Source organism: Elephantulus edwardii, unplaced genomic scaffold (genome assembly GCF_000299155.1).
Source record: "Elephantulus edwardii isolate Elephantulus edwardi_28Jun2011 unplaced genomic scaffold, EleEdw1.0 scaffold00294, whole genome shotgun sequence".
Classification (NCBI taxonomy): Eukaryota; Metazoa; Chordata; class Mammalia; order Macroscelidea; family Macroscelididae; genus Elephantulus; species Elephantulus edwardii.
Genome location: NW_006400044.1, coordinates 224,985 through 240,059, shown reverse-complemented (window position 1 = coordinate 240,059; position 15,075 = coordinate 224,985). Strand labels below are relative to the sequence as shown.

Below are 15,075 nucleotides of genomic sequence, written 5' to 3'. Positions count from 1 at the left end.
TGCTCACCAAGTTGTGCCAAGAAATCTGGAGAACAACCACTTGGCCAACTGACTGGAGAGATCTATATTTGTTTCCATCCCAAAGAAAGGTGACCCAACAGTGTGTGGAAACTATAGAGGAATAACATTGATTTCATATGCAAGCAACAAAAAGCTCTGATAACTATGTTTATAATAATGACAACCCCCCCACCAAAAAAAAAAGCCAAAAAAACAAAAACAACAAAGAAGAGTAGAGCCTGAGACTTCCTGTTCTTGTGTTACTGTCAAGTTAAAATGCACCCATCAATGATCCTCCAACTATGGGTTTTCAGGAATTAAATGAAAGCAGTGTGCCTTTCTCTTGTGGAGAAGCTACTGGATTTGAATGGAGTAGCTTTTAAGGCAGCAGTAGACCATGAGATCTTCTTTTGAAACACAACCCATCATGGAATTTGCTACCTTGGTTTGGAGGTTTATAGTCATGGTTTCACGGGAGAACCCTAAGAGAGAATTGTCTTCTTATGATTGTGTTTTGTTCTTCTCATGATGTCTGTTTTACTTCCTAGTTCCTTGTAGAGAATCTGGTTCTAAAGGCTTTCGAGGAGCCATTTAAGGTGCAAGAACTGTGCTCTATTTGTCCGGAAGAATACAAAGAAGTCAGTCAGCAAAACTATTGTTGGTACTATCAACTCAAAATATCCCTGTGTGTGCATAAAGAAACATGTCCGGTCATGCACCATCCTAACAGTGCTGTCTGACCTCACGTTTACAGGCACATGTTAATCTATTTTGTTGAAGGCCTTTCTCTTCTTCCCGCACCATCTACTTTATCGCGTATAATGACTTTTTCCAGGGCCTAATGCGAAACTTATACTTGGACCAGGAGGCTGTCATCAGAACAGAGCAAGGGAACACTGCATGGTTCAAAATTGGGAAGGGCATACGCCAGGGATGCATCCTATCTCCATACCTTTTCAACCTATATGCAGAACAGATTATCCGGGAAGCTGGGCTCTATGAGGAGAAATGTGGGGTCAAGATTGGTGGACGATTTATCAACAATCTGCGTTATGTGGATGACACAACCCTGCTTGCTGAAACTGAGGAGGACCTGAAGCACCTGCTGCAGAGTGTCAAGGACTGCAGCCTACAATATGGATTGAGGCTCAATGTCAAGAAGACAAAGATTCTCACCACTGGACCAATTGGCAGCATCAGGATGGATGGTGAAGAGATTGAGATTGTACACAGCTTTAGTTTGCTTGGCTCCATAGTCAACAGCCTTGGCACCAGCAGCGAGGAAATTAAAAGGCGCATTGCCATGGGAAAGTCTGCTGTTAGGGACCTCTCCAAAGTACTGAAGAGCAATGGTGTCTCTCTGGAAACTAAGGTGTGTCTGATAAAGGCTTTGGTCTTCCCAATCACTTGTTATGCATCAGAGAGTTGGACAATGACCAAGGAGGATAGAAGGAGAATTGATGCCTTTGAGCTGTGGTGCTGGAGAAGAGTATTGAGAATACCATGGACTGCTAGGAAAACAGATTTGTCCTGGAAAGGGTTAAACTGGGTGGCTCCTTGGAGGCAAGCATTCTGAGGCTCCGTCTAACATACTTTGGACATGTTGTGAGGAGAGACCGGTCCTTAGAGAGGGACATCATGCTTGGGAGGGTGGAAGGATGGCGCAGGAGAGGAAGGCCCTCTATGAGGTGGATTGATTCAGTGACTGGGATAATTGGGATGGGAGTGTCAGAGACAGTGCAACTGGCACAGGACAGAGTGGAGTTTAGGGCTGTTGTACACAGGGTCGCTATGAGTCGCAAGCGACTTGATGGCACATAATAACAACAAATTCCTCCTAGGAACATGCTCAACGTAATGTAAGATGAAGTCTCACCATCCTCCCTTCTAAGAAACACTCTGGTGGTACTTTTTTGTATGTGTTTGTTCCTCATGCCGTTCACGTTATATTTAATATTCTTCACTAACAAAATAATTAAAAGGCATTAATTTTTCTATCTTCCTTATTTATCATCCAGCTTACTCATGACTGAAAACATAATGGTTTGGGCCACGCACATATTCCTCTTCAAAGTTAACATCGTTGCTTTTAAAGAGATGATTTGCTGCATGGTGTTGATTTCTTGACTGCTGCTTAAAACATTATCATATTTTCATTTTCAGTATAATACTGGTTAGGGTGAATGTTAACACTGTTATATTTACCATATGGCAAATACCATGCTATGTGTTTTACATGCATTATTACTTATTATATTAAAGATAATACATGTGTTTATTTATTATTTGTTTGTTTGTTTGTTTATGTTCCTCCACAGAATGCTGTGCCATAGTGTTAGAGTATTATGTCATATATTATATTGTGAACAAGTTATTTATATGGACATGTAATGTATGAGAATCTTCGCAGTAATATTTATAGTATATATTCTGTTCCCCATTTTATAGGTGAGCATTTTTCAAGGGCTTAAGAGAAGTTATTTTCCCATGGGCATTTTGATGCTGTTGTTGTTAGCCACCATGAATTAGACACTGACTCATGGAGATCCCCTGTATTAGAGTAGAACTGCTCCACAGAGTTTTCTGTATCTATGGTGGGTATCTGTAGGGGAGATAGTGAGACTGGCTCAGGGCAGGGCAGGCTTCAGAGCTCTCATACATAGGGTTGATAACAGTATGCTGGGCTTTTCCTTCAATTAGTCTCGTTCTGTGCGTTTCCCCTATCAATCTTTATATTATTAGACAATTGCAAAGTGCTAGCAATGTCTACCCTCAGGCCATAAATAGGACTAATGACATCAGAAAGGCCCAAGTATAAATAAAAGGCAACAATTCTACTCCAACAGACAATATAATTTTTCAGGTCTACCAGTATAGTTGCCTTTATTTTTGAGAAATGCCTAAGAAAATCTTACTAAGGAGGAATCTGTTGATTTGTACCCATTTCTGAAGTGTATTTATTTTATTAATAAAAATATTTTTGGTAAACAGAACCTAAAAAAACCAAAGGAATAAGACTTAGGTTGGTCTAGCACCAAAAAAATAAGATACAGGCTACCCATGATTAAATCTGGTGGCACACTCTCTAGGGACTTATGTTACTAACCCAAAGGTGATTCCCCTCTGGTGGTCTGAATCCATACAGTGGCTCTGCAGGAGAAAAATGGACAATCTTCTTCTGTGTAATTTGTAGCCTTGAAATCTGCTGGTCAGCTATGAGTCAGTTCTAACTAGATACTAGAGTTTCTAAATTATGATGTACCTCTTTGGAAGCAAGAATGATGAGGCTTCACCTCAAATATTCTGGGCATGTTGCTAGAAAGGACTATTCCTTGCAAAGATGCATGATGCTTGGAAGGGTAGAGGATTGGCGAAGGAGAGGCAGACCCTCAACCAGGCGGACTGACACAGTGACTGCTGCAATGGGATCTTGTATGTCAGGAAATATGAAGATGGCTCAGGATAGAACAGGGTTCAGATCTGTTGTTCATAGGGTCACTATGAGTTGTACTCGACCTGATGTTAACTAACCAGCCAACCAAAAATCATTTTGGTAAACAGAATTTAAGAAGTGGGGTGGAGGGAAGGAAGACCTGACTAGATTTAGTCCAGAAAAAACCAAGATATGACAATGTGATTAAATGTATCTTCTTTATGTTGCACACATATTTAGTAATTCTATTCAGTTAAAAGGTTCACGCTGACAAAATTCTAAATATATTCCTCAAGTATTCAAAGATCAGGTGGCTTGATGGTAAGAAAATAAGTTGCCAATACAGTGGTATGTGGTTTTAATCCATGAGCTGCTCCACGGGAGAAAGATGGGCAATCTCCTCCTGTGGGATTTACAGAAATCCTGCTGGTGGGTCAGCTATGGGTTGGTTCTGATGTCACAGTATGTAACAACAATGTCAAAGCAAAAATAAACCAGGAAATTCTTCAATGAGATGGAAAAGGCAATTTCCAGTTTCATCTGGAATGGAAAGCAGCCCCGAATAGGAAAAGCACTCCTTAAAAATAGAAGAAAGGTGGAGGCATCTCACTCCCTGATTTCAAATCCTACTATACTGCTGTGGTAGTTAAGACAGCATGGTACTGGTACAATGAAAGACACATAGATCAATGGAATAGAATTAGGAACCCGGAGATCAGCCCATCTATCTATGGTCAACTGTTTTTTGACAAGAAGATGAAATCAGTTAAGTGGGGAAATGACAGCCTTTTTAACAATTGGTGTTGGCAAAATTGGAAAAGCATCTGCAAAAGACTCAAGCAAGATCCACAACTCACTCCATATATAAAGACCAACTCAAGGTAGATCATGGACCTAGAACTAAAACCAAGGACTATAATCTTCACTAAAAAAAGCTTGGGAGAATGCTAGAAGTCCTAATCCACAACATAAACAGTATTCCAAGTATCGTGAAAAACATATAACCAGGAGAAGATAAAATAGATGAGTGGGACCTTCTAAGAATCAAATCCCTATGCACATCCAAACACTTCTCCAACAGGGTACAAAGGGAAGCCAATGACTGGGAAAACGTATTTGATAATGACATATCACATAAGGGACTTAGGTCCAGAATTTATAAAATACTTGAGCACCACCACCAAGATAAAGGTATATAATCCAACAGAAAAATGGGCACAGGGTATGAATGACACTTCCAAAGAAGACATTCAGATGGCCAACAAGCACATTAAGAAATGTTTAAAATCCCGAGCTCTAATGAATGCAAATCAAAACAACAATGTCAGCACCCCAGTCAGAATAGCAAAATTTAACAGAACAGCAAGCAACAAATACTGGCGAGGTTGTGGAGAAACTGGAACCCTTATTCACTGTTGGTGGAAGTATAAAATGGTGCAACTACTGTGCAAGGTGGTATGGCGCTTTCTCAAAAAGTTGCAAATAGAGATACCATTTGACCCAGCAATTCCACTACTGTGATATACCCCAAAGAGACCATAACTGACCTCCAAGCAGATATACGCACACCCATGTTTATTACAGCTTTGTTCATAATAGCAAGGAGATGGAAACAACCTACGTGCCCATTAACAAACGAATGGATAGAGAATCTGTGGTATATTCACACAATGGAATACTACACTGCATTGAAAACAAGGAACTCATGCAATATTCAAAATGGGTGACCCTGGAAGATATTATGCTGAGTGAAGTATCTCAATCACAAAAGGACAAATACTACATGGTGGCACTGTTGTAAAACAGGACTGACTTCGGGGGTAGGCGGAGACTGAGAAAGATGGGTTCAATAATGTACACTGCACTGAAAGAGATGAGGTTTAAAAGGGATATGTCATTAGGTATTTTTGTCATAACAGGAGTCCAGAGCAAAGGCTGCATAGTGTAGTGGAACTGGGGGAGGGATTGTAAAACAACGAAAGAATTTTTCTTTTACTTTTCCAAGAGGGTAGTGTACTGGGGGAGGAGGCTTGGGAGGGAGAAAAGTGCAACAATGAATGAATGAAAATTCAAAGTGTCTGTAAATTTTCATTGAAATAATAAATTTTAAAAAATGCAAAAAAAAAAACACAACCCAGGAAAAAAATAATTTCTTTTCCCTCTCTTCTTCATTCCTCACTCAAATCTCCCCCCCCCAAAAAAAGAAACATGGTTAGGATCACAAGATCATGTAAATAGCCCAAATGTCCAACCACAACTGAATAGATTAAGAAATTGTGGTACATTCACAGAATGGAATACTATTCAGCACTCAGGAGCAACAATTTCAAAAAATACTACATCACTTGGGAGAGACGGCAGAACATTATACTGAGTGAATTTACTCAGTAAATTACAAGTACTGCTTAAGACCATTAGTGTAAAAATAAAAGGATAACTAGTAAAACATGTAAGGGACCTAAGGAGGTAAAGGGTAGGCGCAAAAGGGTAAGAATAGAGTAGGGGCGAATCTACAGGGTTGCAGAGTTTGGTGGGTGGAGGGAGCGGATTAAGGAAATGGGAAAGATACAGCAAGGATCTGAAAAGGAAGGGTAATAATGGGCACAATCTAATGGTGACTGATATTATAAAACATAATGCATGGGAATGACTGTATGAAACACAATATGAATGAAAAAATAGTGTGAAATACAATGTATATAAATTTTGTGAGCAAACCAATATAAAATAAAATTTTAAAAAATACACCAGAAAACATGGGTAGGTAATCTAGCGCAAATGGATGATGAGCATAAAATGAAGACAATTATATATAACTTCAGAACTAGAAAACCACCGAGAATCAAAGCCTAGCCAAGGAGACACACAACTTTAACATTCACAATCAATGTTACTCTCACCTTGCACTTTGGAATTTATTATTGCTACACATTATTGTCCAAAATAAACAGTAATTTGGGTGTTTTTTTTTATTATTGTCATAAATGTGAAATGTCAGAAAACAAGACAGTCATGAGATATAGGCATATTATCTTTTACTTTAGGCAATTTTGACATTTTAAAATAAAGTTACTCTTTACAACAACTGTGTTAAGTGTTTATTCTTCTCTGCAAAACTTTTCTTTTTTACATATGTCTACATTTCCTTTTTCTCTAAATGGTAACTTTCTTCTGTTTCAATTATTATGCAATTATAAAAATAAACAGTTAACAAAACAGTGCTACAGCCCTGAGATCTTAATCAACTGACTTATGAAGACCGACTGGCATAGCAGAGTCAACAAAGAGAAAATTCTACATCCTACATCCTGAGTAACAACTGAGGTCTTCAAAGTTTGCAAGCAGTCATTGCGGGGGTGGGGTGGGGGTGTAGTATCAATCCTTTCCTGCCTGGAATGAAGAAGAAGGAAGAAAAGTAAAAGATGTACTGAAAAACTAGCTTAAGGATCTAATGGGTCACTTGAATCTCAATTTTCAGGCCCCTGAGACGAGAAGAACTATACAGCAACTACCAATGACTACTCTAAAAAAGAACACAGTACAAGACCTGGACACAGTAAGGGGAAGGAAATGTGAAACAAAACTCAGAAAACCTAAAAATGGACAGACTTACTGGCCTGAAATAGATTGATAATAAGCCCTAAGACTATGGCTGTAGTTTTAGCCCTTTGAATCTAGAACAAAATTCACCGCTAACTGATTTTCAGCCCAATAATAAGAGACTATAAGGTGTGCAAAAGCACTAGGGGGCACTCACTCCTTAAAATAACCAATCATAAACTGACAAACATTTTACCAAGGAAAAAGTTCAGAAATTAAGGAGTAGGATAGAAAGATTAATAAAAATGAGAATTATGAGGAAAAAAGTATGATTACAGTGTAAGATAGTTAATGTTATAAAACAAAATGTATATGAATGGCTGAATGAAAAACTAATTTGCCTTTATAAATTTTCACTCAAACCACACAAAATTTTTGCAATAAAAAATTAAAAAAAAAGATACAAGTCCAAATACAACAAGCAAGACATTCTAATATTTTCCTCTGTGCTACTGAACTCAAACTACTTTAAATATCTTTGTAATAATAAGTAGGAATAGGCTTAGCCATCAAGTAAAAACTGCTTATTTAACTCTTAGCTTTGTTAAAAAACAAAAACAACAAAGTTCACGCCCTAAATGTGCATTAAAGTAAATCCTAAAGGAATTATACAAATTTTGATAGTTGAAGTTTGGACTAACTCTGATAAGCACTTTAAAAAACAAAAACAAACAAAAAAAACCTACTGTATTTATCTATTAAAATATTTCCTTAAAAAATTTCTCAGTACCATGAAAAGGATAGCTTATTAACTGATTATCCTATTTATAAGAACAGAACTTTGTCAATACGGGTGTAGGAGAAATTTTTAAGTGATGCAATAAAGCACTTAATTTTTTCAAAACTCCAAATTATGATAAAATAGACTCAACTGGGTAAGTCTTGTAGAGTGAAGAACTCTCCAAATCCAATGCTGGAGAACAAGAAGCAGCAGCTCCAACTACACTTTTAGGAGATGAATTTGCTGATATGGCCATAGTTCTTTCTAGGCAACAGAGAAAAGAGCTTCCTTCTGGGAGCTGCATCACGTTTCCCTACACCATCCCATAGCACCCTAGAAGGGTACAGAAAACATTGTAGCTTACCACATAGGGCAGTAATCATACCTTGATTTTTAATTATTAACCGTTGATCCAGCAAATATGCTTTGATCATTAACTTAGAAAAGTATTAGTAGAATAAATAATCAACTATGGTGACTAATTTTAATGAGACCCTAGTGCTAATCTTATTAAAGTATCTATCAGAAATCACTCTGAAATAGAGTTAATTAAGTTTTAAGGGTGCAAACCACTACTTAATACGGATATACCATAGTTCATTTAAGTATGCCTTGATTTTGTGTACTACAATTGTTTCCATGTTTTTGCCACTACAAGCCATTAAAAATAAAAATTCTGTATCATTTTAAAAAGGAAGAAAATATTCTGAATAGTCCCAAGTCACATAAAAATAAAACTCCTAAAGAAAGTTCAAAACTGTTTCTTCTACCAAATCACGAACAGTATACAAATTAGTGTGTCCAAAATTACAAAGTGCCATTTTAATATGTATTGGCTGCTATACAAATGTTTTCATGAAAAAATTTGAAGTTAATTTTAAAATATACTAACCAAGTATTTTACTGACTAAAGCCATTCTGGGAAGTATATGCACTTACATAATCTATTAGGGATCTCTGGTGGTCTAATAGGTAAGGAGTTGTGCTGATAACCCTAAGGTAGGCAGTTCAAATCCACCAGAAAGATGAGCAATCTCCTCTTTGACTTACAACCTCTGGAAACTTAATGGAGAGTCAATTATGAATCAGTTCCCAATGAGTGAATGATAGAATCTATTTAAGAGTACCTAGCATTTGAAAGGACATTAAATATTTCATCACAGATACAGATTATTTTAGCTATTTCCTTTTTTATGTGATTAAAAAGAAATTGGATTAAGAAAGGATTTTTTTTTTAATTGAGGCAATGATGCAGCTGGCATAATGAGACCTCCAATTTATATGCAGGAATAGTTAAAATCACCTAATTTTTGTAGTTATATACAAATAATCTATTATTAAACAAGGAAGTTGTAACTTTTATGAAATTCTAAGAGTTTTCCCTCTTGCAATTTATAGTAAAAAATGGAAAGAATACCCTACTAGGGGAAGGGGGGAAAAAACATCACCAAAAACTAAACCTGAAACCATTTTTTTGTGTGCCATTAAAGGAAACATTGGATTTATGGAAATGTTAGTTTTCCTATCACTTCATATTTAATTGTCTTAGCCACACCATAGAAATTCAGAAATTTTATACAACTACGATAAAATTATAAGTCTGTACAAGAAATATTACCTTTGGTTTAGAATGGGAGGTTGGTCTATGTTCCATCCACCTCCATTTCCAGTGAGCATGGTTACTTGTTTGGTCAATTTATTTGAAATGTCTTCACATTTGTTCATGAGCTTTATAACTACATCCCTTTCTTGGATTAGTGTCTTACAGTTCCATATCAAATCTTCTGATAAGCCATTAGTTTTTGACATCTTTGTGAACTATGGCAAGGAAAAAAAATAATTTAACAGTTCAAATCTAGTAAAAGGAATCTCAAGTTCAATTTCTTTATGAGGCTTCTTCAAAACTGTGTAACCACAAACCTGTTATTTCTTCCCAAAGTAGCTGTTCCCTTAAAGGAGAAACTCAGAAATAACTGTTAGTGTACCAAGGTTAACTTTTTCTTAACATGTGATTTATTTAGCTATTACCAAAGGTTAATACTTTGAAATCACCAAGCAGAATTACTTTAACAATTACATTCTCCGTCTTTTCTGCATTCATATTACTCTCCACGACTGCTAAATATTTTAAGAAATTTCTCTCCTAAATCTTAACTTTTAATAATCTATCCAAGTGCAAATCCTTAAAACTATCAAAACATCAATCCTTTGTTATTTGATTTTTTTTTATCAATACAGTGAGATTGCCACATTAACAGATCATTTATGAACCAAAATTTACCATGACTAATTCACTGATTAGCGAGCTCTGGTGACTTTGTGTTAAGTAGTTGTGCTGCCAGCCCAAACTCAAGTGTTCAAAATCCTCCAGCTGTTCCACGGGAGAAAAATGGGCAACCTCTTCTCACATGACTTGCAGTCTCTGAAAGCTCACTAGAGGTTCTGCTAAGAGTCAGTTCTGGTTCCAATTCAAATCAACAGCACATAACAACAACAATTCAATGACTGGATGAAAGGTAAAAAAAGATGATATTTAAATACAGGACTTATAGATTATGTAAAAATGCAAAGGAATTTCTCTTTTATAAATGTGTTTACCTTAATGGGGGCTTCCTGGGGCTAAAAGAGGAAGGGTAGTTACAGTTTAGTGGGTACTGAAGTTATAATGCAATGAAAAATAAGTGGTAAGAATAGAACACTGTGAATGCAACAAATGTCACATAATTATACACTTAAAAATGGTGAAGATACACTACAATTATTAAAAAAAAATTTTTAAAAATGGTGAAGATGGTAACATCTTTGTTACGAGTTTTATCATAATTTTTTCAAATATTATTTGAATGTTTTTCCAAAAAGAGACCATGAATACTTCAAATTAAAAATTGTACTGAAATTAGAATTTTTTATAGTAGCTGGATATAGTCTAAGATTGTTATAAAAATATTATTACTGAAAAAGATTAGAAAGTCTAGTTGAGTTAAAAAGTCTTATAATCCAGGACCTGCATAAATGAAACTAAGTCTTCTGTTAAAACAACACATGCATTAATTCAGGTCCTATTAGTCTACTCTTCCAAATATAACAACAATCACATAAACAACTCTAAAATTCTCCCTGTAAGTACACTTTATAAATTTACCAAAAAAAAGCTAAAGTAAAAGAAATTAGACATTACTAAGAAAATAAGCTAATTTCATAAAATTATAATTTACGTCAAAATCTATTTTTCATATTTAATACTGGATATCCAATATCTAGTCCAAAAGCAATTCATTACCTTATTGCAGAATTAGAAGGAAAAAACCCCTCACTTTATAAAATGGCTACCTATTTGTCGGTTATCTGAACACTATCCCTTCGATTTTCATGACAGCATCCAGTTACAAGTTAAGGTCCCCCTATATCACGCTCTCTAAAGACTGACTGTATACATAAATCACAGAACAGTTAAAAAAAATAACGCTTTTTGTTGTTGTTGTTATGTGCCATCGAGCGACCCTATGTACAACAGCCCTAAACTCCGCTCTGTCCTGTGCCAATCGCACTGTCTCTGACACTCCCATCCCAATTATCCCAGTCACTGAATCAATCCACCTCATAGAGGGCCTCCCTCTCCTGCGCTGTCCCTCCACCCTATCAAGCATGATGTCCCTCTCTAAGGACCGGTCTCTCCTCACAACATGTCCAAAGTATGTTAGAGCCTCAGAATCCTTGCCTCCAAGGAGCTACCCAGTTTAACCCTTTCCAGGACAAATCTGTTTGTTTTCCTAGCAGTCCATGGTATTCTCAATACTCTTCTCTAGCACCACAGCTCAAAGGCATCAATTCTCCTTCTATCCTCCTTGGTCATTGTCCAACTCTCTGATGCATAACAGGTGATTGCAAAGACCATGGCCTGTATCAGACGCACCTTAGTCTCCAAAGAGATACCATTGCTCTTCAGCACTTTGGAAAGGTCCCTAACAGCAGACTTTCCCATGGCAATGCGCCTTTTAATTTCCTGGCTGCTGGTGCCAAGACTGTTGACTATGGAGCCAAGCAAACTAAAGCTGTGTACAATCTCAATCTCTTCACCATCCATCCAGATGCTGCCAACTGGTCCAGTGGTGAGAATCTTTGTCTTCTTGACATTGAGCCTCAATCCATATTGTAGGCTGCAGTCCTTGACACTCTGCAGCAGGCGCTTCAGGTCCTCCTCAGTTTCAGCAAGCAGGGTTGTGTCATCTGCATAACGCAGATTGTTGATAAATCGTCCACCAATCTTGACCCCACATTTCTCCTCATAGAGCCCAGCCTCCCGGATAATCTGTTCTGCATATAGGTTGAAAAGGTATGGAGATAGGATGCATCCCTGGCATATGCCAAAGAAAGGTGACCCAACAGGATGTGGAAACTACAGAACAATCTCACTGATTTCACATGCAAGCAAGATTTTACTGAAGATTATCCAAAAATGACTGGAACAGCACATCAACAGAGAACTACCAGAAGTCCAGGCTGGGTTTAGAAGGGGTCGTGGTACTAGAGATATTGTAGCTGATGTTAGATGGATCTTGGCTGAAAGCAGGGAATACCAGAGGAATGTCTATCTGTGTTTCATTGGCTATGCAAAGGCATTTGACTGTGTAGATCATAACAAACTATGGCTGACTCTGAGAAAAATGGGAATCCCAGAACACTTGACCGTTCTCATGCGAAACATATACTTGGACCAGGAGGCAGTCGTCAGAACAGAGTAAGGGAACACTGCATGGTTCAGACACCTAAAGTAAGGAGATTAAAATCATCAAGAATCCCATCAAAATCTGGAAAAAAAAATCTGTTTTGACTCAAAGAAAAATGATCAACATGTCAGAACCTAAAGAAATAAGAGAAGACAGAAAAAGTCAGAATCATTTTAATGAGCTCTAAATTTAACTTAAGGGCACTGGAAAATTATTAAAACAAGATGTCCTATTTAGAAAGATGACTTATGAAGACAGTATAAAGAAAAACTTTTTTTTAAAAAAACCCAAATTAATAAAATCTCATTCAAGATGTTTAGATTAGATATTGATTTCAAGGAAAATACTTCTCATACCACAATAAAAGAAAAAGAAAAAGAAAAAAAAATCAAAGGTATTCCTGAAATTAGTTTAGGAAAGCAGAGAATTAGAAGACTGATAATAAACTAAATATCCAGTTTTAAAATGGATTTTAACTGATTAATATAACATCACTAAGCTGTGTAACTGTAAAAAGCTAACTTCCCAATATAAAGTAGTATAATAGATCTAACAGCAAAATTCTATTTATTTATTTTTTTAAATAGCAGATGCTAAGGCTTGTGTCAGGAGGATCTTGTTAGAAGCCAGAGAGTTGAGTACAGCTCATAGCGACCCTGTGAGCAGTGGATCTGAGGATCTGAATCCTCTTCTATCCTGCACCATCCTCACCATCTCTGACACACTCATGCCCATTGCTGCAGTCACTATGTCAATCCACTTTGATGAGGGTGGTCCTCTCTTTTGCTGACCTTTCAACTTTTCCTATAGGGGAGTTAAGTCTGAATGCACTGTAAGGAAGAAATCTATTTTCTTTTAGAGAACCAATGGATATAGACATGGAGTACCAAAGGGTGCTAACATTACAAAATAGAAATAATCAAAACACTACTGTTGCCTTGGGGGAGCAGGGGGGAGCATACCACAAAAACCCAAAACCCACAACACATCAGCAACTCTGTAACAGTACCAAGAGAAATCCTTTAGCATTCTAAAAATCATTTTAGAGACTATATAGGCAAATAAAAAACAAATAAAACAACAAACATAATATAAACACAAATGTATAATTCAGGAGATATAATTATGGTATGGATGATCACCAAAAACACAAAATAAAAGAGGAAGAAAAAAAAATAGATTAAAAGATCTACCCAGAAATCTCAGTATATAAAGTTCATTTGGATAACTCATATAATTTTTAAAAATGACATTTACAAAACAACTAGAAATTTGAACAATGAGTGGATATGTGTAATATGAAGGAAAATGTGATTCTTTATTATTAGATGATGATGTTTAACAGCATTGATATATATAAATTACATATATATAAAAAAATATAAATTGATATACATACATTTTTAATATAGAGGGGAGCACTTGTCGCTTAGTGGTAAGGAGTTGCACCACCAACCCAAAGGCACTCAGTTCAAATCCACCAGATGCTCCTTGGGAAAAGGCTAGCAATCTCCTCCTATGTATTGACTGCCTCTAAACACCTGCTGGTGGGTCATCTATTGGGAAGTCTGAAGAAGTGAGTGATAAAAATCCTGAGATTTGCTTCAAAAAGAATGTAAGATAGATGGCAAAATTCGAAGATACAAAAGAAATAAGAAAAAACATAAGCGGAAAGCTAGTCTTGAGAAAATGAGGGATAATTATACTATTCTAATAATCCTGAATGGCTGGAATTCTTTGCCACAAATGATGGTAATACATCAAAAAAAATGTGTTTCTAAGCATGGTCGTCAATTTAAAAGTGTGTGGCAACATGTTAACAAATTAGAAGGCAGGTGTAAAGATAGCATAGGTGTTAATTCAGCATACTGAATAAGTGTGAGTTGGTTACTGAGATTTTGAGGTTTGTTTTTTTTTAAATGAAACCTGACTTGTTTGCTATTTCTTAAATCAAAATTTCAAAACCATTTAAGGTCTCAGAGGTCACCACTTTCCCTACCCTTTCTGCCATACACACATTATATTCACTAGTTTTATACATTGTCTAAATTATTGCTGTTGACTTAGATGATAGATGTGATCATAATCCAATTATTTGCCAATGTAAAACTTCGTAAGTTTTTGCTAGCAGTAGAAGTTTTAAGGGTATTTGTGATAGACAGTTAACCCAAAATATTAAAGGTTTAAAGAAAGTTTATTTTCTCACATAAATTATCCCTAATTAAGAATGTTAGTTCTGGGATAGTTGTTGCCATATCAAAGATTCTATTCTGTACCATCAATAATCTCAATCTGTGGCTCAACACTCATAGTAGTACCTCAACCAAGATGAAAAAGTCACTTCTCCAAGAGTAAAAAGCCCACACACGGGGGAAAAATATTTTCCAGTAATAAGTCAGGAAAGGGAATCCTAACTAAAATTTACAGAATACTCCAGCATATGTGCAACAATGAATGAATGGAAATCCAAAGCCTCTGTAAATTTTTACTGACATTAATAACAAATTTAAATTAAAAAAAAAAGAATTAAGTTAGAGTAAGGATGGTAATGGATTTATAACTGCTCATGCTAATAACACTATATCGTGGCATGG

The 15,075-nt window shown here is 36.3% G+C and overlaps 1 protein-coding gene across 4 annotated transcripts in view; it reads right to left on the bottom strand.

Annotated features, from left to right (window-relative positions):
• Positions 1-15,075, bottom strand: part of SMARCAD1 (SWI/SNF-related, matrix-associated actin-dependent regulator of chromatin, subfamily a, containing DEAD/H box 1) — a 113,213-nt gene that overhangs the window by 42,284 nt on the left and 55,854 nt on the right. For all 4 annotated transcript variants that reach the window (XM_006900741.1, XM_006900742.1, XM_006900743.1 and 1 more), the window contains one exon: positions 9,373-9,572. In XM_006900741.1, the coding sequence (XP_006900803.1) occupies positions 9,373-9,572 (200 nt within the window). The remainder of the gene's footprint in view (positions 1-9,372; positions 9,573-15,075) is intronic.